The 26748-nt window shown below is 41.3% G+C and overlaps 1 protein-coding gene and 1 long non-coding RNA gene across 3 annotated transcripts in view; one reads left to right on the top strand and one right to left on the bottom strand.

Annotated features, from left to right (window-relative positions):
- Positions 1 to 756, top strand: part of LOC131896003 (uncharacterized) — a 31606-nt gene extending 30850 nt beyond the window's left edge. Inside the window, exon 4 of one of the 2 annotated variants that reach the window (XR_009375342.1) lies at positions 458 to 756. This is a non-coding gene — a long non-coding RNA (uncharacterized LOC131896003). The remainder of the gene's footprint in view (positions 1 to 457) is intronic. The other variant, XR_009375341.1, reaches the window with a different exon arrangement.
- Positions 1 to 24686, bottom strand: part of Nr3c1 (nuclear receptor subfamily 3 group C member 1) — a 101334-nt gene extending 76648 nt beyond the window's left edge. Inside the window, exons 1-2 of the mRNA XM_059246563.1 lie at positions 24581 to 24686; positions 19994 to 21199 (exon numbers count right to left, since the gene is read on the bottom strand). Of these exons, the coding sequence (XP_059102546.1) occupies positions 19994 to 21186 (1193 nt within the window). The 5' untranslated portion in view covers positions 21187 to 21199; positions 24581 to 24686. The remainder of the gene's footprint in view (positions 1 to 19993; positions 21200 to 24580) is intronic.
- Between the last annotated feature and the right edge of the window lie 2062 nt (positions 24687 to 26748).

The following is a 26748-nucleotide window of genomic DNA, read 5'->3' on the forward strand; positions in this document are numbered from 1 at the left end:
AACCACCTAAACATAGCTAATGAAGTAAGTTATATATAATAGGTGCCAACAGGAACTGCTTATTATTCTTTAAACAATACACAGCATTTATAGGTACTTTCCTCATACGTATCGTACGAATATGAAAAGTAGAATCTCTGGTAAGACAGAACATGGTTTTAAGAGAGTTCACCAGGTTCAGTAACTGTCTTCAACGTGTGTAGTTATTTCACTTTGCCATGGTATTGACGCATGAGGACAACACTGCCTTTCACAATGGTCACTAACCGATATCCATTGTCTTTTCAAACATTTTCCAAACCACTGTTTACCTCAACCTCAGGCTGACCAGAGATTTTTACAGAGAAGTGATAAAGAGCAACATAAGTTAAGGGGGGGGGGGGGGGGGGATTTGTACCTGTGACTTGAATTCTCAAGTCTTATTTTGTACCATCTTCTACTGCTTTCTTTCCCTAAGCCTCTTGGATCTTCATGTTGTACCTGTTTTCTACAGAGCCATCTCATAACTCATATGAAAACAAAGCACAGGCCTCATCACCTTGATGTCCGTGTTAAGGCAAACAACCGGATGTAATGCATCACACTGCCAGACTCCAGGCTGACATCAAGACAACTGCTTCCAAATTATCTCACTTAAGCAAAAGTTGAAGGTTTTAAAAATTCTGTGTATAACAAATTAATCAGGTGACATAGTTTAATTTAAAGAATAATAGGATAAATTTCTGATTAATGCTTCTAATGATACTTAGGTCAATTTCAAAGCTTTTATAAATTTGAAACGATACAAAGATGTGAAATAGTAAAGGTAAACTTGGGTGTATATACATCCCCTCCCCCTAAAAAACATGGGCGCACTCAAACACGCTAACATACCCCCCCCACCCCCACCCCACACACTCAGGCATATACCTGTGATCCCAGAATCTGAGAAGAGTTGAGGCAGGAGGATCATGAATTGAGGTCAGCCTAAGCTATGTAATAAACAAGCACCAACATACTCAGCAACACTGCAATCGCACTAAGAGTTAACCAGCTTCCTCTAATGTATACCTGGTTAACTTTTGAGAAAAAAGTAGGTTTCTTTTGACATGGAAAGATGACCATCATACTTTTTAAAGGGCTAATTGCATAGATAGAGTCATATTTTTTAAATTATTATGTAAAAAATAGCAATAAAGTAGCCCCTTCCATCTTCTACAGGAACCATTCCATCATACCTATTGCCTTTATGTGCCCCTGTTGACGCAGGCTCTTGGCAGATTACCAAGGCAAAGGCAAGCCAACAATGGTGGGCCTCCCTTAAGAGCAAGAACCCATTAGCCCAGCTACTTTGGTCTTTATTCTTAAATAAGTAGGGACAGGGATTGTTTTGCAGTTGCAGGCTTCTCCTCTTGTTATGAAGGCTGCAAATCTTGGACTTGCATCCTAGGCACCAGCATTTATTGGCACTTTAGTTGTCCTTCAGAGTTATGGTTCCAAGTGTGGCTGGTCATCCAAATTTTCTGAGGAGCTTCTAAAAATACTCACATTCCTGAGCTCTACCTCTGCAAATTTGCAACTCTTGAATGGGAATGAGGAAGGCAGGAGAGATCATAAAAAAAAAAATTAATTAAAAAAAAAAAAGACTTTTCCTTCACAAATACCAGGAAGAGTGTGGTGCCATTAATTCACATTAGCCTTCAGTAGCCCACTGCCTGTGTCTTCTGGACATCACAGTGTAGGAAAGGAGCAGCAGATGACTGGAGATGAGCAGTAGGGATGGAGAAAAAAAACCAAGCTGGTTATTGCTCCACAGAGGAGAAAATAGGTACATAAGGAGGCTCTGTTGCCTCAATTACTTCTAGCCTTTTGCTAATGCCTAAAATTCCCTCATTATGATGACATTGCTTTCTTAAACTGTGCCAGTCAATAAAGTAGAAACACCCCTTAGTATTCAGCTTTTACCTTCTAATGATAAGGCAGAAATCACTTGGTTTTTTTGTTTGTTTGTTTGTTTTTAAACTGGCCACTGAGCTGGGCATGGTGGTGCATGCCTTTAGTTCCAGCACTCAGAAGGGACTTCTGTGAGTTCAAGGCCATCCTGATCTATACAGTTCTGAGATAGCCAGGGCTACATAGTAAAACCCTGTTTTGAAAAACAAAACTGAAAACTGGCCACTGAAACACAGGTTTATGGAGGGCAGTGCCCTCCTACCAAAAGGAGGTACCAAGGTCTATGTGTGGGGGTCATGACTTATCAAGGCAGACTGTACAAGCTGGCCCAGCCATGCATCAGGGCATCTAGGGAATAGTTCTGTCTGGAATGAGAACTGGCTCAGAACAAATAGAAATGCTAATTTGCATAAAAAGAACCATCTGAAGATACATGGTCCCTCTTTTCACACTAGTTTCTCATTATGATACCAAGTCCACTATATTTGTTTTTTAATTATTTAATGACCTGCGATCATGATCCCTAGACAGACACAAGCCCTTTGAGACTGGGAAAAATATGATTTCTCTTTTCGACTCCTTGCCACCTAGCAAAGCACTTTATTTTTATGACCCTCCATTTTAGATTCTTGACTCCTACCTGTCCCTCAGACTTTTTTCCAATTAACAGTCCTTCCCAAATTAAGATTCTTTCCTCAACAGTCTCCTACAGGACTGAAACAACAACAAACAAGCAAACAAAAAAACATGTACTCATATGAAATGAGTATTGCTTGTCTGGGGAAAATATCCTTGTTTCCCAAATATTTGGAACAGCTGATGTTTCCCTTGACTAATGGATAGACATGGTCCTTCTGAAGCACTAAATTGGGAAATTTGATCAAAAAAAAAGCAAAGACTAAATCTACTCAAGCTGGTTTAACTCTCAAAAAAATCAAGTAAGGGCTTTTATACAACACTTATTATCTACAATGGAACATTTTATTTGTCATTAATCAAAAATGACACCTAAACTTTCTTTCCTTAGAATACTGTATAATTAAACAGTGACTAAGGTACAGAAAAATCAGCTGACATGTCTGTGTTCACAGAGAGATAATACCAGAGGAGACTCATAACAGTTTGGATTCCTTTGTGAGTATTTACCTGGTACCTGTCCTGATCTCCTGATCGAGGCTTTAAAAGCTCACCATTTCTGAGTGCAGATTCTAAGATCTCTGGACCCTTATATGCATTACATTAACTTGGTTTTATTCTGTATGAGTTTCACTTTCTCCCCCATCTCCACTTTATTTACTTACTTATTTATTTATTTATTTATTTATTTATTTATTTATTTATTTATTTATTTATTTTTCAAGACAGGGTTTCTCTGTGTAGCCCTGGCTGTCCTGGAACTACCTCTGTAGACCAGGCTGTCCTAAAACTCAAAGATTCGCCTGCTTCTGCCTCCAGAGTGCTGGGATTAAAGGTCTGCTCCACCACCATCCAGCTGGGTTTCACTTTCTTTTTTCATCCTTGTTGAAGGATGAAGGGATTCAAATGTTTAGTCCCCACTCAATATGACAACTCTTTGTAATGCATGGGAAAGAAATCCATGCCATTTCATGTTGGTGGCTCTTTAAAACATTTAAAGACAATTAATGGTCAACTGTTCATGTGTGGTATTATAATCTTTCCTGTCTTGCATTATACTCTTTTTTGTAAATGGGTGATAATTCCCAAATGTGGTATTAAGGCACATATCTAGTTTTGTCTAAAAGGGACCAGAATTCTTTTGAAAAACAAAATTCTAAATGTGTACTGTGTTAACATTACAACTCCCATCCTATGAATTATAGTGAATCCTACCCTAAGGAGACCTAGGGTTTATATCTCTTTAGTATGTGTCTCTAACATCTATTATCATAGGACAATATCCACCAATGGTCACTTCCTTCTGAGGACAGAATTAGTCACATGTTCCTCTTCCATCCCTGACATATTTTCTCTTCCCTTTGTAAGGAAGCCATCAAGTCTATACCTTAAATGGATTGTGGGCAACAGGTTTCCAAGAATAAACTCAATTGTTTAAAAGGACTTGGTAGATACTTGCCCTGCTCCCCTTTAAGTACACAGAGAATCAGAGGTTCAGTTCAGTCAGCCACTTTTGATGCCTACCAAGAAGATTATTTGACAAGCAGGACAGGGCTCTGAATCATGATAAAGCTGGAATTTGAACTTCCGTTAGTATCTAACTTCTAAGCCCTTTTACCCTTTTGATCAGTGATTGGCTTTTCACCTCAGGAAACTGACATGAACAATTAGAAAGTCATAAACTAAAGAATACATTTTTTTTAATGCAACTGAATCCTCTAACTATTGTGACAAATTGGGAAGAAATGAAACAAACAAAATAATCAAAACACACACCTTCTTTCTGGTACTCCTCTTTGCAGCTCTTCCATCTCCGGAATCCAGACACTGAGGTTTTCTTCCAACCAACCAACCAACAACAGAATGTGGTTGACGCTGACTTGTTAAAGTCTAAAATTCATTTTTACATGCTTCTTCTGGCTCTTTGGGAATTCTACTGTTTCAAAAAGCTCAGCCAAGTAGGCAGACAGTTGCCATTTATTGCTAAAGCAAATCAAATCACTGACCATAAATACACTGACTTAATCCATCTGAGGTCAATGAAGCCTGGCTAGATCAGAACTGATCAGTTAACCTGGAGATTCATAAATAATAATAAATGAATGCCATGTGAAAGCCGCTATGTTTTTACATGCTTTCTTACAGAGCAAACATTAGCTTATACAAGTTATCAGACGAATCCACTTTGAGCAACCAAGTAAACAAAAGGTTGCTTCTGAAAAGCTCCAACATGGAAAAAACTTGATACTAAAGAGAATGTCAAATCTTTGACTTAGCAGAATAAGGCTGAAACATAGCCAAGTCTACCCAGAACTTCGCAAAGGTTTCAATATGTGTATTAAATTTAGGTAATAACATGAACAGTTACATATTTGAAAACCTACATCAGGAAATAATAGCTTTTTTGTGTGAGTCACTGTATGGTTGCTGAGAACCAAAACTGAGGCCTTCTGCAAGAGCAGCAAGTATTCTCAACCACTAATCCCCCAGGAGAGTAATGTCTTTTTAAATTGTGGAATTTAATTTATATTGAAGCATAGGAAAAATGTAAACAGTCCTTTAACGAGGCTGCATCATAATACTTTCAAAGAATTATTCTCTTTAAGAGGAAACTGAAGATATAAAAAGATCAGATAACAAGCAGTGAACTTATTTTGAATATTCCAAGAATTTGTGAAGCTAGGAGAGGCTTGCTCTTTTTCAGACTGTTATTCTAATTTACCTTCCCTCAAGTTCCTAAGAGGGTCAAGTAGCAGGGAGTGACTCTCCATAACTTATGTGGCGGAGTGGGGGGATGGCAGGAGTAGAAGAGGAGCCAGACAGGAAGCACTCCTTTTAACATAACATCTATCACATATACATGTTTTCAGTTCCCCTTCAAATTTAATTTAAAGTATAAATCTGATAACACTATCAGAAATTAAAGTCTCCAGTTGCTTAACTATAATACTTACTTTGAAAGTTAAAATCATAATGAATTCATCTTAAGAACTACCACTGAGTAAGACTCATGTGAATAGCGGCTTGGTACAATGGGCAGAGGACTGGCGAAGCACTGAAATAGTAAGGTGCTCTCTAATCTGAAGGCACATCACTAACAATAAGCACCTGTTCCTGAGTGCCGTCTAAGTCCAGACTGTATCACATAGTTCACGAGCAGCATCTCCTTGTGCCCATTTCAAAGGTGAAGAAACTGAGGGTTTATGGGTTGTAAATCTGATCAAGGTCAAACAGATTTTAAACAGACTCATGCCTAGGAAGTCTGACCCACAATATACGATACTAACTGCACCAGGTCTCAGCTTCCTCATATGAAATGGTTAAATACCGAGGCTAGCTCCAGCTAGAATTCCATGGTTGGACAACAGTGATAGAATACTCCTTAGTGATTTGTGTACTGGGCATACTAATGAAGACTGGACCCTTACTCACTGGCACACAAATCACCATCTACTCATGTTCTTCTAAATGCAGATAGTGAAGTAGGGAGATTAGTCTGCCCCCAAGAAGTCACTCTTGGTCAGTCGACCACCTCCCAGGCTCGTACTCTTGGACTTCCTCTTCAGTTCCTGGCAGAGTAAGCACTAAACAAAATGGTCCATAGTCTCCACTGAAAAGACAATGAGACTGGATACCTTTTGAAAACTGTTTGCTACAAATGCTTCAAATGTAACATCCACACAACACCAACTGGAAGAGCGCCCGCAACATTGACCATGCAGCCAATTCTCCAACTGTGAAAACTGTGGCCCCCAAACAGGAAGTACTCAATAGGGGTGCTGACTGTTGAGTGATTCTTAGAATTCCAGTTTTCCCTACAAGGAACAAAACGTATTTAAGGCAAACCCACGCTATTTGCTTCTTCCTCACTGTGGACCTTGTTCGAGTGATTAATCTAAATTGAATACCTTACATGCTAAGGGGCTGGAGTGAAAATATTCCTTGTTCTTATAAAGACTGCATGCAATTAAAAAGAGAGGTCAGACATAGGCATGTGCATGAGTGTGAGTACACACACACACACACACACACACACACACATTCAGTTTTGGAGGTACACACCTGTAGTCCCAGCTGAGGCAAAGAAAGATCACCAGAAAAAAAAAAAAAAAAAACAAACCAGTGAGACCACATCTCAAAAATATCCAACAGACTTACAAATATATGTCCATATATATTTTCTATGTAAGAAAGCAATATCTAAATAGTTATCTACTGGGCACCTACTATGTGCTAATCACCCAGTCAGATGAAAAGAAAAAAATCCTGCAATGTCAGTAGTTACTATTAGAGTAGCAATAAAGGCCTATTAAGGAAAAAAAAAATCCTTCCACTCAAGAGAATAGAATGTCTGGCCTGGCTGGATGCCTAACATTCCAGTTGGGCCAGGTCAATCATCTGGTAAGGGACCACCCCTAGGAACATAGGCATACTTTATGCCAAAGAGATAGGAGAAACCATTTTTCCTTTAATGAGATAATGTACTTCTCCTTCCATGAAATCCCACCCCTAGCACACCCTAAGACATGCAATTTCATAAGTCTGTCCACTTATTTATTTAGAAAATAATAATAACAATAATAATAATTTAGAAAAGTGTAACTTCTTTCCTTCTTTCTATTCTCTAAGCCTGCTCTCCCGATCATCACGTCTGATCTCCATGCTGGCTTAAATGACATGGCTTTCCCATCTTCATTTTCCTCCTCTAGGCGGCTGCCAGAGATTTAGTTTGTCTGTCAGGGGTTTTCTTTTAAACTCAATACAAGTATCCTGGAGTTTGAGTCCATTCTAAAATTCTTTTATTAATGAGGCTAAGAGCCTCCAGAGGGACCTCTGATTTCCCCCCCATATCACCTGGCAACCATAAAGTGAACCTACCTTCCAGTAACATTACTGCAGGATGCAAGAATGGATTGCTGTGGTTGAACAATACAAGGGAAATGTACAAACTACGTGTCCTTAAATTAATCTAAAAGGTTAAGTAATGTCTAAAGCAGAGTAAGAACCTAGATTCCAAACTGAAAAAAAACTGTGTTATATGGCATACTGGTGTGCTAAAATCAACTTTGGGACTTATGGCAAGAAATTAATTTGTAATCATAACGTATGTGTTTTTATTATAAAGAAAAGAACCACCACCAAGCGACACTTGATTTCTTGTGAAAAGTTAAAGTGGAATCTGGTGTGGTGACCCACACCTGCAGTCCTAACACAAGGAAGGGAGGTCGAGGCAAGAAAACCGTGAGTTTAATGCCAGCCTGGCCTACACAGAAAACATTAGTTGGACACATCTTGTAAGATTTTAATTACACAGAACTCTGACAGTGACCCCGTTTGGGAATCTAACCTTTGATCTACAGAGATGCATTGGGAAGGGTATTTATCAGAGCCTATGGTGGCATAAATCATCAAACAACCTGCATAGAACATTGTACAATTACTAAAAAGAATGGGATCCACATCTATTGATCTGGAAGTCCAGGGTATATCTGTTAGGTAAGAAAAGCCAGCTGCGGAGAAATGGATAGATGGTGATCCCACTTTTATTTAACAGCATGGACCACAATGACTGGTATGTGTCTACTTATGAATGCATGGTTACAGAGCAAGGCATGGGAGAGAGAGGAAGAAAGAGGAGTGAAGTGGGAGTTTATTAACCATTTGTGTTATAATTTACCAAACTAAATAGCCCATTAAAAATGAAATGAGGCAGTTGCTAAAATAATTTGGGAGAGCCAATGCACACATGACCTGTATAATCCGCTTGCATTTGCAAGAGAATCTAGGGAAGGCTTGCTATGTATCATTTGTCATAAGGTGAACAACACAACCATAGACATTCTCCTGATTAGGGGAATGCTATTGAAAGCAGTATTCTAGGAAGATTAGCTGTAGTAAGCTGCAGAATGGATTAAAGAGAGAGAAGGGACAATTAGGGAAACAGTTGGGCCTCTCCTGATAAGAATAATCCAAGTTTGAAGGGAGGATGTAGTCAGTTTTTCCCTGTTGTGCTGGCGTCTCAGGAGCAGGAACTAAACTCCTTCCTGGGCCGGGCTCCCAACACATCTCAGTTTTCAAAGTTTCAGAAGGATATCATTATCTATTTCTATGTTTTAACCTATATTCCAAATTGAAAGGTTTTTTTTAAAAAAAACAACAACTATAAACTAATCACTTGTTTTGTTGATGCATTTAGGACTTAAGTTTTGAGAATATCTGTATGTTTTAAGAACTGGATTCAACAGCAACCACTCATGTAACTATAAAACTCTGTGCCCTCTTTTTAGCCCAAGTTGATATAGTATCATGAAACACTTTCTCCTTGCCCCATTTTAAGATTTTTGTCTCTTAACTCTCCAGCTAGTCACTTGGGAGTTTTGGGGGGCTGCTTTCTGCATGCCTTTCCGAGCCCTGTCCTTGGTCTATCCCCACTTTTTCCTTGAACACTAGAGAAGTTCATTCTTAAAAGACTTCATCTAATTTTCTTTCAATAGTTAGGCCCTACATGGCTTGGCTTTATTTAATTTATTATTATTATTATTATTATTATTAGTGTCTGTCTTTCCCAGATTAAGACTTAATTATTCACCTGCAATACTTAGAAGATATGAGAGACCCTTGTACTAACCTTTTAGGTTAATATGATATTCACTATCCTGCAATAAATCAAACCCCAAACATCCCTAAGCTAAAGAAAGACAATGTAGAAATTGAGAGAAAATAAGGCACTCCTCCTCTCCTAGAATATTCAGTGTTTATAAACATAACTATTCTTTCTTGCCTAATTTTCTAGTTAAGTCAATATAAGTGTGTACATCTGACCTATCTGCTAGAATAACCTGTTCTTAACAGGAGACTTAAACCCTGATAGCTATGCACATGAGGGAAGCTCTAATTGGACTTGGTGGGTTGCTTTTATAAATTGGAGGACTTGGGAAGTGTATTGGGGAAAGGAGCTGGGAAGTTGGAGACACAGGGAGTGGGGGCAGATAGGATTAAGATACATCACATACATTTATGAAAATTTCAGAGAATAATAACTGTAAAGTTCTGTGGCAGGTTATATAGTGGGGGAAAAAAAAGCAACCAGCCAAACAAACACCCTCAAAAACATTTATAAGCTTTGATTGCCCTAATTTGTTAAATAATGAATGTATCTGAGTTCTTCTAAGAAACTGCAAGAATCAATCCAATTTAAAGCTTTAGAGTAAATTTAGTGACTGATAACAATTAAACATAGTTTACTGATGTATACTCTATTTGCATCATTCTGTCTTAAGACTGACTTTTTTTCTATGCCAAGTTTCTTATTCACATACGCAGCATATATTTGTTCAGGACTTCCGATGTCCTACACTCTTCTAGACGCTGGGATATAGGAGTGGAGCAAGCTTATAATAGAGAGGACTTAAAGATTCCTAAGTATGTCAAAGGGAAGGAAAGAATGTTTAAAAGAAAGATGTTACAGTTTCAGACAGAGACAGAGGTCTCTCTTCTGCAAGTGATATCTAAGTGTGACCTAAATAAAAGGGGACAGGGAAGTATGTGGATATTTGGGGAAAATATTTCAGACAAGACTTCTCCAGGCCCAGATCATGTGCCAGGAGACCTAGAAAGACAACCATATTCCTCTAGGGAATACAGAGATATCCCACGTGGTCTAGGAAATTCAGGCTTAAACTAGGAACGGCAGTCTGAGGCTGCAATGATCACCCTGTTCTTGTACTGCACAGTGTGAGGGTAACAGTGTGGTCATACTACTTTATCCCATGGTGACTTAAGTCTGTCCTAACAAAGAGATCACTCTTTCCAGTTTTCATCCTTTTCCTAGCACACTTTCTCTTATTTCTCTTATTCCAAATAGCTGAATGGGCTCGCGCTTCCCATTCATCCACACAGTTGCCTTCACTCACTCCTTCTCCCATGAAGGGACTAAGCCTTCTTCAGGTAAACACTTAAAAAGTAAATTGGGAGGAAGGTGGAGCAGGTTCCAAGGTCCCCACTCTGTTCTCCAGCAGGCTGTGATCGCTGTCTTCCTTCGAGCTGCATGTTGGTGCCTAGTGCCCGGCTCTACAGGTATTTACCGTTCAAGTGCAATGGGAAGACCCCTGTGATCTTCTAGTAGATACCGCCCTCAAGAATTTGCTTCCTGTAATACGTCTTTGGAGCTCTTCCTTTTGCCAACATAATGACATCACCAGGCCTCTTACAGATGTCCCAGCGCCCATGCAGAAGCTTAGGCATACAGAAATCAAACAGCCACTCACCAGACAGAAATTTAAAATGTTCATGTTCTTTTTTTCGTGGCTTTCTAACTTTTCCTTTTGGTTTCTTTATTTTCTCTTTTGAACATGTTTGTGGTTGTATTAGAGCAACATGGCTCTGTTTAATGACACTTGTAGATGTAACCGTCTTGTTAAATAAGAAACACAGAGCCAATTGCAGAGTTAAAAGCCCAAGAGGTCAGAGCAGTAGCTGAGAGCTGAGACTTAAAACCGCCTTTCTTACCCTTAGCTGTCGCTGTGGTCCTTCCTATCAGAAAGAGGCCTGCTTCCTGTGTGTCTGTCCTTTTATTGACTTTCTGTTCTGCCTTCTCATTGGTTGTAAACCCAACCACATGACCTCCTCGTCACTGCCTGTCTATACAGACCTCAGCTGATGAGGACACAGAAGCTTCCAGTCTGAGGAAACTGGATCAGCTGAGGAACTGTCGAGGTGAGGAAGCTGTGGCTTGTTCTGCTTCTCTGATCTTCCAGCATTCACCATAATAACTGGCCTTAGGTTTTATTTTTATTAATAAGAACTTTTAAGATTCCTGCTACAGACACTATTTATTAAATGATCATTTGTCCTCAGTAAGTCAGACTAGGAATTCTATGCATATTTTTCCTCTTCTTTAACATTTCTCCTATAGATTATATTAAACTGTAGTGCCCAGAGACTTTAATACTGTGTCATCTGCTACATCACAATGATGGCTCTTTGTCCCTCTTTCTTGGCCACTGAAAACTGACATCAAGTTTTCAGGAAGAATAGTAAGTATTTAAGAAACTAGCTTGTTTTACATATAGTTATAAAAAAGTTCTTAGACCATTCTCAATAAAGAAGTTCTCTTGAAAACAATCTCAGTCCTAACACAATGGTTACACAACAGACATGCTACCTGAATGGTCCGGCATGTGTCATGATTTCAAAGGCCAGGATCTACTCATCTTAACATTTTTGTCAACAATAAACAGAAAAATAAATAACAGTAAGACTTGAGATGAAAATTGTTGAGTTCTTAAATAGCGGTCAGTAAAAGCACAAGTTCCCTTTTTAGATTTTGAAGAATAAAAGTAAAAAATATTTGAATTTCATATTGAACCTGTAACTCAGACTATTTTATTGGTTTAAATAACTTTTGTGCACTTGTTGCCATAGTGACTGTCAAATGGTTAGTTCTCCAGGACATGGAGGAGCTGGAATGAGGGCCTCAAGTACTTTGGAAATTACTGGAGGAATTCATACTGTATTTACTCCATATCTGCAATCACCAAATTCCTTTCAAGTCCAAGCCAAAGATAGGCCCTACTTTCTCAAACATAAAATAAACACGAGAGAGAGAGAAAAAAAAAATCAGGCTTAGAAGTAATCTTTACTTTTTCTGCACTACATTAAAAAAGAAATATGTAAGCTGTTTACATAAATTCCTCTATAACTTAACAGAAAACACAAACCAGGACTTACCCACTGAGCACCACCTGCTCGAGGGAGTACCAGTGAAGCATGGCCTATTCTACAGAAGCACCTGCATGAGCTTGGAATGGTGAAGCCTGCTGAGGCACAGCTGGGGGCCACCTTTTCTCCATAAGAGCCTATCTTATAGAGGGAGTGGTGGGGAACATGGAGGAGGAGCGAGGGAGAACACCCTAGGTGAACTCTTTTAAATAATCCCCAACAGAAACAAATGTTATAACCGGAGACAGGTCAATTTCTGAAAGTACTTCATTTCAAGCTAAGGAATAGAGACGTTTTCTGATTAAGAATACCGATGTAGTACTACAGTTTAATGAGTTCGGTCTCCCTGTCTGCTTTACAAGGTGTCTCAAGATGGATTCAAAAGAAGAACAGTAACAATACAGCCTCTCAGGGTGGGGGCTTACAAATAAACATTCATTCTGGGTTTTCTATTTGGAGGAAAAATATTTTAAAAATATCTATCCTACTCTCATATTTTATCCTTCATAAACTCAGCTGGATTCCAGATGAGATGTTTCACATAATGTTCTAATTAAGCTATTTCAATATTTCTATCTGTAACACTCAGGTTTCATAACAATATATCTATAAATTTAAACTGCCATTTTTTCCCATAATTGGCAATACACGTGAACACACACACATATAGATGTATATGTGTGTATACATATATGTATATATTTAATTTGTTTTTAGTGAAACTCTTTTTAAAAGATTATTTTATTTTTGATTATGTGCATGCATATGTAGGTAGGTTACACACATGTAAAGGTGCCTGAAGATACCACAGGTGACGGATCCCACGGAAACTAGGCTTATAGGTAGTTGTAAGCTGCATGATATAAATTCTGGGAATGGAACTCAAGTCCTCTGGAAGAGCAGTAAGTGCTCTTAACTGCTGAGCCTTCTCTCCAGACCTTATTGCAGCTTTTTTTTAACCATCAAAGAAAAAAGTTAGTAGATGTCTTTAAGCATGTTTTGTAGTCCTCCCAAAATCTATGCACCTAGACAAAGTGTTGGTATTTATGATTCCTAAAACTGAAAGCTTCTTAATAACATGCCATCTTTGCATACATGATTACTTTGAGTATCAGACAATAAAACCAGAAAGGGAACAGCCTTATGTTTATCAATAATGTGGTTGAAGTTATCAGTATAGCTACTAAATTTAAGACGGTATACCTAACATAAAATCCATGGAAAAGGGCTACTGATGGAGGTACTCCCCTTCAACAAGACAAAGCAAAACCTTGAAAAATAAATTAATATAACAAGCAAAATAAAGAATGTCAGAGAATTAAGACATTAAACGAGATGAATGTATGAGAAGTGGATAGCATGAACTGCAGCATCGTATATGTAGCACAGCGCTACCAAATAATTAAGTGTCAATCACCAGAGAAAATATATAGGAAAGAAAGGATCAGCGACCTTTAGGAAGTCACCGGTCAGTATTATGTCTATTACTTACTGTTTTTAGACCTCTAGAAGAGCCCTGGATGCTGCGGCTTAGAAAGCTGCCACTAGGGTGGTTCCAGGTGGCTGCACATCTACTGATGTGTGTGGTCTTTCCCTAAATCCTGGCCATGAGCTCAAGCTCTCATGGGAAATGAGGGAATGGGAAGAGATAATCTCTTACCTAACACACAAAACAAGCTCTGAGAACTCAAGGGCCTACATCCTGAGTCCAACTATAACAATATTTACATTTTATGTGCTATCAAGGGTATCATTTCAAACCTGTATCTTATAAAAGTACAACTCTAAGTTCATTTTTTTGTCTTGTACTTGGTTCAGGTTAGCCTTAGGACCCAGGTCTTTTTTTTTTTTTTCTCTATCATTACTGTTATTGAACACCTATATCAAATTATTGGGAAAGGATGTAGAGGGGGAAAAACCAAATCTCACATACTAAAATTAAGGAAGCCTGAACTCCCAATTATAAAACAAAACATAAAATGATGACAACATAAAAGTGTCCCTAGCAAACCAGTAAAGCATTACTCTTCATGTGACAGTCATAAGTTCCTAAGTCACTGCATTGCTCCAACATGAAATAACAAATTATGAACTGCACTGCCTATCATTTCACAATAGCTTTCAAAATCTGGCTATCAAACATACTTTCATAATAGCCATGGCTAAATATTATTATGGAAACTTATGAAATAAACTAGAATAAAGGCTAATTTATTATTTAAAATAAACATAATAAACTATAAGTTTCAAAAACTGTATACTTATTAAACTCTCAAATTAGTAACAAAAAATAAAAATTTGAGGGAAAGTCACGTGTAAACATGTAAGCCATGTAATTCAACCTTTCTCCTCTCCTTACACACACACATATATATACATATATATGTATATGTATGTATATTATGCCCCCATATGTGAATGGAAAAAATTATAAAACAAAAGATACCTTATTAAACACATTGCATTACAGGAACTACAAATCTTGTTGAAGATTGCTAAAGTAAAAAAAGTATTCTGAAGTATTTAAATTAATAGCTGGGTTACTCTAAATAAGTATGTTTAAGCACATAGTTCAATCAAGAAAAGCTACTAATATTTAAGTTGGCTCAGAGGTTAAATTAAGGGATGACATGTTTTCATTCAAAATAATTAGTTTTAAGGACTCTATTGCAATATAAATAGTTTAAGTGGCTATCTAGTACTTACAGAATCCAATAATTTATGTTGCATATTTGCCTAATTTACTCAATATCCTAGCAAAAAAAAAAAAAAAAACCCAAAACCAAAACAGATAACCCATGGAAAGAGTTGGACTCCACAGTCAGTTGATAATTTATTTGTAAAGTGCACTATGAAATATGAAATGGTTGTAACAACATAAAAGGCACCATGATTATTTTAACTAAGTTCACATCATTAGATTTTCTTTAATAACAGCTTAAATTAAAATGGGACAAATATGAAATTAATCTTGGCAGATATAAAAGTATGATGTAAATTTTGTCCTTATTTTGGTAATGAAGCATCACAAGAAACAACCTAACTGGAAACATTAGTTACTCTGCCCCTTCGCCTCTCCCACTAAAGCGTCACTTTAGTACTGATGGGAGACCCCCCTTTGTAACATCTGAAGACTAATTGTTGATCCAACTGGTTGGTATGTGGAACTGTCCTAAAATTCTAGTTTCTCCCCCATTCCATGCCTCTGTTACTTCTCTCTTTGTCCCTCCCCATGGAGTGGGGGGAGGTTGAAGCCACTAACTACAATTAACTTTGTAATGTATAAAAAAAATTTAGTATGTAAAATAAAAAAGACATCATCAAACGTTACACCCAAATGTCATTTAGCATAGAAATGATCACATGACTCAGAAGAAGGAAGCAAGCACTTTAGAGATTTGATTTTCAAAGCTGAGTTTCCCTTAGGAAAACTTGGAAAATACAAAACCAAGGTAGAAGAAAGGGAGAGCAGGTGACTGAATGAAGCTGGAGAAAGAAATCATTGATCTATTTTGTGAAGACCAAGGATTGATTTTTTTTTTTTCTGGTTGTAGCTTAATCCAATAAGACAGTCCTTAGAAATTCTTTATACAATGGGATTCACCAATTTATATTCTGCATACCTCAGAAATATAGACAAATGCTTATTAATTTGGTAACTATTTATACTCTATTAAACAGTCACTTTTGACAAAAGTATTACCACGATGGCCTCAGCACAGTAAATACTGCCCAACATGAACCTAGTATGCCCGTTTAATTTACTTACACAGTGAGTCCTGAAAACTCATAATAATTAAATATGTACAACCATGAAAGAAAAAAATGTATTTGAAGAAATACACTCCAGACCTAACAGAAATATAAATGAAGGCTTCCCAATATAACCAGGCTAGAGTGCATTGTGACTTACATAACTCACCGAGAATTTAGAAGCTCTGTCTTTTCATATTGGCACTCATGGAAAAGATACCATTTGATACAATCTCTCTTCAGCAAAACCTCAAAAGGCCCTTAAGTGATCTTTACCTTCTTACTAATTTATCTACTACAACGTGCATTTCATCTACATTTGTGCCAAGTATATTTAAGAACAAGTCGTAAAATTCATAAACGTTAATAATATATGGAAAATAGTCAAAGTATCTGTAGCAGAAATAGACAAAACAAAATAACATTATGAATACAGTTAAATTGTCAATTAAAGTATACAGGGATTAGCCAAAGAAATATTACAAGAATTTCATTAAGAGGTGACTAATGGCTTGTTACACATTTCAGTATTAGTCATTCCATACTAAATTGATACACCTGAGTACACAATTGCTCAAATTTCTCATAAAATCAATCATACTCATCTTTAAAAAGAGGAAACGATTCTGCCATAAAGGTAACAACATGTAAGCACATAAGTATATGCTCAAAAGCAAATCACATCCAGAAATCATTTTATATAAATGGATCTCAAGAAACAGTAAGCTCAAAACACCATTGGAACACCCACTGTCAGAATCTTCGGAAGGCGGGAAAAAGGTAAAACAGTAAACAAGTACCTTTCAAAAGAAAAGACTAATTGTGGCCCAAATAAGCCTACTTACTCTTTCCTTCATGTTTCATCTCCTTCTCAGAAAAATACCTAGCCTGACATTAATAAGCAAAATGAGAGCTGTAGGATCGTGGGCTGTGTTTCACTCAGCCCATGATCCTACAATTTTTCAATTTTATTACATTTATAAAACTTGACACAGATATGACCAATAAAGAGAGATGTCTAAATCTACTTAAGTTTTAGTAGTGTCATTAAATACCCATTACCATAACCCTATACTCCAGGAAGACTCAGTCTGTAAGTCCATCTTGCGTTATTCTTTTCTCTAACCATCTACCTCTGAGGAAAGGGTCAACTTGTAAAAATTTCACCAGTATCCCTAAAAGCTCTAACTCCACTGAAATCCCTTTAATTCTCTCCAGTTATTTTCTGCGATGTACTCCATCTAATGCTGAGGTGAAACATGGTAGGGGAAAATCAAATTATTCAGAAGCATGCCTGCTTCGATTATGCTTATGTTAATCTCACTGAACTTTAAAGTGTACTGTTAAAATTGGAAGTTCATTTTACTAAGAATGGATCTGAGCATCAATAACCTTTACCACCAATGAACTTAAACCTTAAAAACAAAACAGGAAATCTTAATCATGATATTCATAACTTTACAATTTAATGTGCTAACCTGATATCGTGGTGCACTGTTAGAGTTGTAGAAATTGCTTTATCCAGAAATACAATATGAAGTAGTTTTTAATTAACATTCTGGGGGGAAATATTTTAGTTATTTAAAAATTCAAATTAGGAAGCATGCTTTTTAAAAAAACTTGCAAGCGATGTTACTAGAGGCACTACTATTTTTCTATCTAAAGTCAGAGAGTATTCCATGAAGCTGTTGCCTCAGCATGTTGATTTAGTGGCTGGTGACTCAGGGTCACTGATGATAGCTAATGTTTGGCAACCACCATGCATCATATATAGAGAGCAACCAATTTTAGTTCTGCCAGGGCTGCTGCTTGGAAACAATAGAAGAATTCAATAATGGTCAGAAAGGAAACATTGTCCCAATTTATTTGGGTGAAGCTTGGTTCTGGGCTATCACAGTTCCCAGTGCTAACGGTAAAACTTTCAAGCATTGCCCATGTCCCGTTAGGGTATTCTACCGTGCTAAAAGACACTAGTGATTAAAATCCAAATCAGATGTCAGTATAAAATTAATCACTTCCTGGACATGGAAGAACCTCTGAAGTGCCACATCATCATAGCTTTGCCTACCTCTGTAAAGACAGAGGCTCAACAAACGTGAACATTTTATATGTCATTAAGTGTAAAAGGTAAAGCACTAAAATTATTGAACGATTTAAGGGTGAGACTTATTGTTCATATCCCAGATTTTATAAGCCTTAATGAAAACTCATAGTGCATGCAAGTTCATTTTTGGTTACATTATTTTTTCTTATAATAAGAAGTGAAAAGTTTTATGATGGTTTTCAGGGCAAGGAATTTCCTAAATGTATTGTTTTTCCTTATATAATCACATGCTTATAAATCAATTTAATAGCTCTCTATAGATAATCAAATCAACTGTAATTACTCTTTTATGAAAGTCAACTAAATGAAAGCCATCGTCAAAAACTTAAGATTGGAAAATTTAAAATACAGCACATTTCTTAACGTTTGAAAAACACAGTTTATGCAATAAGAAACTATTTAAGTTTCCTTGTTGGAAATATCTTAAACCCCTAATTCAGAAAGGAAAGTCAAAATGTTTTCTCCAAAATAGGAGACAACTAATTTTTGAGTACTAGATTAGTCGTCACTACTCACAGTCAGTGCAGAGTAACTACCCATCTCGTAGGCTAAACAAGAACAAAGGTGATTTTTTCCCTCTTAAGCTATAGTTAGAAAAATATATCATAGTCTAAATCTAATTTTCCCCAATATAAGCTTCCTACACATGGAGGAAAGCAATGCCTTTTTGTATGTCAATGTCAGGATAACCGTCAGAGACAAGGATTGGTAAAGAGTTATAAGGATGTAGCTCAGTGAAAGACTACATCGGAAACATTCTTTGTAGGAGCTTTAAGTAAAATCTTCTCAAAGGACTAGTTAATAGGAACAGTAAAATCACTAATAGTTAAGAAAAAGTTGATGAGACTACATAAAGAAAGGACTTTGTTTTCTTCCCAAACAAAACAAAACAAACCCCCAGTGATTAGTCAGCCTTCTATCACTACAATCCATTTTCTTTTCTTTCACACCCAAAACAGACATACAAGCCAGCATTTACGGGACTTGAAGATGAGGGCACAGTGTAACGAACCTAAGCCAACTGGTACATTTATCTTAACTTACATGTTTTTTTTTTTCAATGATTTTATTCTAACGGACCTTTGTGAGGTTAGACAGAAATGTCAGTCTATGTCTACCTTACTGAGAAAAAAGAAGAATCATACATGATGCTTGCTAACTGCAGCCTGAAAATTCTAATCATGAATTACCTATCAGAGTATCTGCAGGACCATCTCAAAGCAACATGCACCAGTTCCTTCCTTAAAGAGGCTGGGAAGCAGGCACTAATTGTCTGCTTTAGTGTACTCTAGGCTGTGTGGTCTAGGTCACTACACATTGCATTGCTTTAACCATTTCAAAACTCAGAAGGTTCAGGGGGAATAACAGGGCTCAGTTTTACTACTTCCTATTCTTAACCCTTTACCTGAAAGGGAACACTTCACACAGGACACATATAGCAAAGCACTTTTAACTATGCAGGCATTTCCTTCTAATAATGTATTCTAAAGCAGCTAAATTAATATGCACAATAAACATATTATATGTCTAGACATCATATTTTCTTGATTTCATGTTAGCTTTTCTTAAGATACTTGTTACTGAGCAATTCTGACTTAAAGTATTCACATAAAATCTTCAATACTGACCAGTGAGAAACTATTACTATTTAACCGAACACCCAAAGTGCTTTTGTACAGGTGAGTCCTTTAGATTTTCTAACATGCCTACTTTCAAAAGACCATTTCTACTCAGTAATTTGAAAAAGTATACAAGTCTCTAGAAAACACAATCTGATAAACGGATTCGAAAATGTATCAAACTATCTTAAGCGTATCATTCTGATGAAACAGAAAGGCATTAACTTACCTTGAATAGCCATTAGAAAACACCGATCGACCTGGGAAGTTCATAGTCCCCAAGGAAGCTAGGTTATCCTCTCCAGATCCCTGGCACCTATTCCAGTTTTCAGAACCAACAGGAATTGGTGGAATGACATTAAAAACAGGCTTCTGATCCTGCTGTTCAGAAAGGGATGCTGCGTTCATGTCATAGTGGTACATCTGTCCTCCAGAGGTACTCACACCATGAACAGAAATGGCAGAGATTTTATTACCAATTATATTTGTCCCAGAAAAGCTTGCCTGACAATAAACTGGGCCCAGTTTCTCTTGCTTAATTACCCCGGGGGTGCAAAGTTCAATGAAATCATCTTTTTCTGTTTTCACTTGGGGCAGCGTCACACTGCTGGTGCTTGGTAAGATCGGATCTCCAGAATCCTTAATTTTAGGTTTAGTGTCCGGTACAACAAAAGGCTTACAGTCCTCATTTGCATCCCCTTCCAAAAGGAATGGATCATTGTCTCCAGCCAAAGGAGAGAGCAAGTTTTCGTCTATCAACAGGTCTGACCTCCAAGGACTCTCACTTGTATCTTTACCGGGGGACCCAGCAGAAAACTCCAAATCCTGTAAGATGTCAAAGGTGCTTTGGTCTGTGGTATATAGCTTCACATTGCCACCATTGAGGCCAGGCTGGCTTTTTAGATTTTGCTGTTTTGAAGATGCATCAGAGTGAGTTTTGGGAAACTCCTTTTCTGGAGGGGCAGCACACCCAGTAGCAGATGCTGAGCTCTTGGGGTTCTCTGGAACACTGGTTGACCTATTGAGGTTTGCAATACTTTCTTCCAGAAGCCGAAAGTCTGTTTCCCCAGAGGAAAGGTTAATCTGGCCCTGCTGTGGGTACCCCAAGTCATTTCCCATCACTTTTGTTTCTGTCTCCCCCATATACAGGCCCATGGACAGTGAGACGGCTTTGGACAGGTCAGGCTGCTGCGCATTGCTTGTTGAGCCTTTTGGAAAATCAAGGAGAAGCCGCTGCTGCTGCTGCTGCTGCTTGGAATCTGTCTGAGAAGCAGCAGCCAGTGAGGACAAAGATGCAGAAATCTTCACAGTAGCTCCTCCCCTTAGGCTTTTATGAAAGTCCATCACGTTTCCCCTCTCCAGGACAAGTAAACTGCTGGGGACTTCTCTACCAGGGGGAGCTAAGGATTCTTTGGAGTCCATTGGCAAATATTAACTAGAAAAAAGAGAGAGAGAGAGAGAGAGAGAGGGCATAATAAGCTATAAAATCACATTATCTCTGATCCGATTAGTGAGAGACAGCCTATTAAATGAACCCTTTAGGTAACTCCCAAATCAAAGTCTCCATTATCAGAAGAACAGTTTCTATCTTCTAAAATCAAGCTATATCCCCTGTTCCCATCCAGCGTGCTCCATTTAAAATGCACGAAGCAGCTCATTTGCAAGGACAAAGTTATCCTGAATTGATTTGAATTTGGCTGTTTATCCTGTTCACTCCATGTGTAGCTTTGGCAACCATAGGAATTGTAATTTGTTATCAGTGATTATTCTAAAGGTTCAAGTTGATGTCAAAGTATCTCACTTTTTTTTTTTAATAAAAAGCATGATCCTTAAAATTCCAACCCCTTTTCTATCAGTGGTGACTGCCTTTCTAGAAACCAACACATAAAACATTTGATAAATGCTACCCTATAATTGTTTGTACCTTATGATTCACAATTCCATCTTGTGCCAATCCCCCTACATCTAACCCTTTCAAGGTACAACCTCCTGGTGAATTATGCATATTTTATTTGAAAAAAAACAAGCATCGCTGTTCTTCTTATCTTGTCATAGGCTAGGGAAATGCTCTTACTTTTTTAACCTTCATTTCCCACTATAAGTACCTGTTTAGTAGCCTCAACCTTCAAACGTTGGATATAAGAAATGATATATATTGTATATAGCCTAAAATGTATATTTTAAAAAGCAGAGTAGAATTTGTACTGCTTCTTCACAACAGTTTTAACTTATTTAAATAGTTAAACAGAGCAGAACTTACCAAACTCCTAACACCAAAATTAATTGAGTTATATTTCTTTCTAAAAATTGCTTAATGCACTCAATACAAAATATTTTATCTCTAGATTTAAGATTTTTTTCTTTCCAAATATGGGGATACTAGGGAAAATAGAAAAACTGGACTGTGGAATCACGTATAAATTCAAGTAAAACCCATCCAAGAAAATGCTCAGAAAAAAAATTCTCTGCAGTTTTCAATCTTCACTTACTTAAACTGCATTTCTCCAGATCGTTAGTATATTATTAATAAACAAAATGTTTTAAGAGGTTGGCAAAGACTACGGTAAGTATATTTGGGTAAACTTTTCCTGTACCAAGACAGTAAGAACTATGACCATCTTCACTGAAAGGGGAATGTAAGGAAGGTGGAGAGGGTGGAACCTGCCCTAGGAATCTTCCCTGTATGTGGTTTCTCTCTCAGAACCCACCCAGGTCCTGTGCATCCTACAAGGATCTCTAGCCACGAGATAGCAAATGGCCCCTAATGAATTTCCACACCCGCTTTTTTTTTTCTTGACAGCTACCTTTCAAGCCTGAAACCATAACAATACTTCATAAAAACGAGATGCTCCCTTAAGCGACATGCATACCCCAGTTAAAACTGTAAATAACCCTGGGGCAGTAGTTGGTCCTCACGAACTATGCCAAGGGTTTCAGTGGTAAGGCCGCAATGATCAAGCCTGCAACCTCAAACATCAAAGGAGCACTTGTCAAAAATCCCTGCACAAAATAAAACTGCGGCTAGGGAGGGTCTCTTTCTAAAAAGGGACCACTCAGAAAAGTCGGGCGCGAAATCGTGCCCCAAAGCTAGTTAGTGCACAAGTCGTCGGGGGGTGGGGTGGGGTGGGGGGAGAAGGAGGGAGAAAGGTGCGAGTTGAAGGGAGAAATGTGTCCAGACCTGTTGAGTTCTGTGCGGCACGCCCACTTCTAGCAGATAAGGCCGGGCGGGCGAAGTCTGGGCTGCAGGCTGCGAGCCCCGAGTCCACCCCACAAGCCCGCAGCCCGCAGCCGCGCGCGCCCTGGAGCCTGCGGATCGCAGACGCCGCTCTGCCTCCCCCCCCCTCCCCGCCCCGGGAAAAGCGGGGGGTCCGGGCGGTCCCCGAGGACAGCGAAGAACGGAGGGCTCGCGGCAAAAGCAAAACCAAAAAGGACGCCAGACTCCCGCCGGGGCGCGTGAGGCTTCCACCGCGGGGCAGCGCGCCGGGCCAGGGATGGCGGTGCGGGGAGAGGAAGCGCCGGCGCTGTCACCGCCGAGGCCCTTTCGTCACCGTCACCCTGCCCTCGCCAGCCTCCACCTCCAACCCCGGGCTGACAAAAGTTTGCCAAGTCCCGCCGCCCCGGCTGCCGAGCCCCTCGGGGAGCGCCGCCAGCAGCCCGGCTCACCTCGGCGCGGGCGCCCCGCTGCCCAGCCCCCGCTCACCTCGGCACCCGCGCGCTCGCTCGCTCGCTCGCTCGCCCGCCCGCCCGCCCGCGGCTCCCACCGCAGCGGGGTAAACAAGTCAGCGTGCGGACGCGGGAGGCGCAGCGCGTGTCACGGAGAAGGAAGTCAACAGTCGCCCCCTCTTCTCCATGGGGGGAGGGGAGAGCCCCTAAGCGCGGAAAGTCGCCCGTCCCCGGCTGACAAGCCGAGCCCCGCGCCGCTCCCGTCTCCCGCGCGCGTCCCCCGTCCCGGCGCCGCGCCGCCCGGCTGCGGCGTCTCGTTCCACCCACTTAGAATCCGTCCCCGACGGGCGGGCGGCGACTCGGGCTCCAGGCACTGACTCGAGCTCGCAAAATGGAGGAGGCGGAGGTGGAAGGGGGGGGGGGGGAGGAGGAGAGCGCGGACACGCGAAAGGGCCGCCCGGCCGCGGCAGGCGAGCGGGACCGAGCGAGGGGCGGGCGGAGGCGGCGCCACGGCGCGCACACACACTCGCATACACGCGCTCCCACTCCACCCCCGGCCGCTCCCCGCCCGAGGGGCCGCGCCGCGGCCGCGGGGAACGGTGCAACCTGTTGGCGACTGTCGGCAACTGCAAGGGCGCCCGCCGCCCTCGCCCCCTCGCCCAGCGTGCGGGGCCCCGCCGGGCCCGGCCCCGACGGCGCCTGCCAGCCCACCGCTCCAGGCATCGCCTCCGCACCGGGCGAGCGCGGCTTCGCCTCCGCCACCCGAGGAAAAAGAGGAAAAAGTGCGGCAGCGGGGTGCCGACCTGGCCTGGGAGGGAAAGCGAGTTTCTTTAGTTTCTCTTCTCCCTGTCTCCTGCCCGCCCCCGCCCAGCTCCGCGGCTTGGAACCGCTCGAGGGGGGAACCCGCCCCGTGGGTCCGCCGCCAGAGCCCCCAAGGGTGACAGGCAGCCGGCCGAGCCGCAGGGGTGGTCCGCGGCCGCCAAGCGCCGAGTTGCGCGAAGTGTGTCCCACTAGCAGAGGAGGGGGCTCCGGGATGGCACGGAAACGGTGCAGCAGCGCCGCGGCCGCTCTCGGGGGGCCGGACGGCAGACACGCCCTCTGGGGGGGAAGCTTAGGGAGGGGAGGGCAGAGGAGAGGGTCATTGCGTACGTACTGTGAGCCCTGGGGGGGGGGACTCGCGTGCCGGCAGGTCCCCCACCCCCGCATCGTCTGGGCGGCCCCGTCTGCTGCAGCCGTGCGCGCGCTCACACCGGGAGAAGTTGCAAAGCAGAACCCACCCTCCCCCGCGCCCCGACCGTCCCCCCCACCCTCTTCCCCGAGTCTGAGAGGCGGCGGCGGCGGCAGCAGGAGGCGCCGCCTGCCAAGTTCAACCCCCACCACTCCCTCCCCGCCTGCCAGCGCGCTCACACTCGGAGGAAGTTGCACGCCGAATGCAAAACCTCTAGCGAGCAGGATTTCTTTGCACTTTAAAAATTGTGATTAAGGAAGCCTGGGGTTGGGGGGTGGGGGATAGTACTGGGGGGGGGGAGGCAGGCTTAGAAGCAAGTTGCAGATGGACTAGTAAGTTGCTGGAGAAGTCCGCCCTCTTCTTACCCCAAACTCCTGACCTCTCCTTCCACCCCCTTCGGGGGCCCGCTTCCAAGCTCCCCGCCGAGGCCCCTCCCCCGAATCTTGACATTTGCTGCCCCAGGCTGGGTGCCTTGCCCAGCCTTCTGGGTTCCAGGGACCCCTCTGGCCCTCCCAATAAAACAAGACACGCAGCTTTCAGCTTTAAAACGGCAGCGTGGAGCTCCCTCCAGCTGTTCCCGGTCCGCGCCTCCTCCCGGGTCTCCAAGAGAAACACGTGGCCGGTCCACCCTGGAGGACAGGAGAGGGGCTTGGGGCGAGGGTGACAGTGCGGCCCCTTGGGTGCCAGGCGCGCTGGGCAGGCTGGGGCGACGCGGGGACCCTGCCTCGCGCTGCACACGCTGGGGTTTGGGGCACTGGGAGCAAAGGTGTGGCGGTGTAGCCCGAGGGTGCGGGGAAGTAACTTTTGTCACCCCCACCCCACCCCCACGCGCACACACACACAGGTGACAGCCCTTGGCACTTGTGACAACTAGCCGAGGCTGCCTGCCGCGCAGACTCCACCTCGTCCCCCGCCCGGGCGCGCGCGACTGCAGCCGCTCGCCCCGCTCGCACTTGGACTCCAAGGGCGGCCCGCCTCTGCCTGACCCCTTGGAGATCCCTGATTGGGGGAAGCGCGTGCCGGAAGCCGCTCGCCGCCATCTTGGTAAAGAGCGGTGACGCCGCGCGGCCACCATCTTGGCCGAGGGGCTCCTCCGGGGCGTCCGAGCGAGACGCCCCCCTCCTTGGTCGGAAAGTGTAAACGCTGCCCTGCGCGGCCACGGGGAGAACTTAGCTGTAAAGCAGGTCCCCTGGGCAGAGATGCTCCACGGTCGCTACCTCCGTGGGGTGCCGGGGCCGCCATCTTGGCAAAGGAACAGAAGCTGGGCACCTCGTAAAGGAAAACCTGTACCATCGTAGACCCCTCCGCCAGAAGAGTGTGTGTGAAGAGCCCTTGAGCCACTTGGGGTTAACGGAAAAACAAAAACGAACAAGCCTTTTAAGTCGAGAAGAGAGATTCCTTCCTTCCCAAGGAGGATCAAGTCAACCAGGCTCATAGTGGACACAGAACTTACACCCATGACTCTACTGCTTTCCTTGCTTGTCAGTTGGCACACCCTCTGAGGGAGGCTCAAGCACTGGAATCAGAGGTCTCCTGAATTTCGTTCCCTAACTACCAACAAGATTCCTGGGAGGCGGGTACTCAAGCCTACAATAAAACTCACGCTAATACGATTATCTTTGATGTCTGCCTTAAAAAAAAACAACTAAGGATTGTGCATGTATATTATTTTCTTAGGTATACCTTCATACCATAAACCTTCTAAATAACTGTTACTTATTCTAAAGAATCTACTTCATTTCTCTTGCATGTTTGAGTTGTAAATGATAGTTTTTTAAATAATTTATGGTTTTACAAGAATTTCCACTTAATGTGTTCCCTTTTTGCATGTCTAATAGTTCTTAATATAGAAGAATACCTCATTTTAAATTTAAAATTGGAAGTATTTTCAACTGAACAAAAACATGAACTTTTCCTGGTGTTTTTTTTTTTCTTTGTAGTGGCCTAACTATGCCTTAGTTTGTTATTTCAATAGAAAAAAAAATCTCAGGCTTTATTCTGCCATATTTATTTAAAAGTATGATTAAACTATCAATAATTGATCATATTTGCACAGTAAGAAAAATAGTTATGCGTTTTGCTTAACATTCATT

The sequence above is a fragment of the Peromyscus eremicus genome, chromosome 19 (assembly GCF_949786415.1).
Source record: "Peromyscus eremicus chromosome 19, PerEre_H2_v1, whole genome shotgun sequence".
NCBI classification, from domain to species: domain Eukaryota; kingdom Metazoa; phylum Chordata; class Mammalia; order Rodentia; family Cricetidae; genus Peromyscus; species Peromyscus eremicus.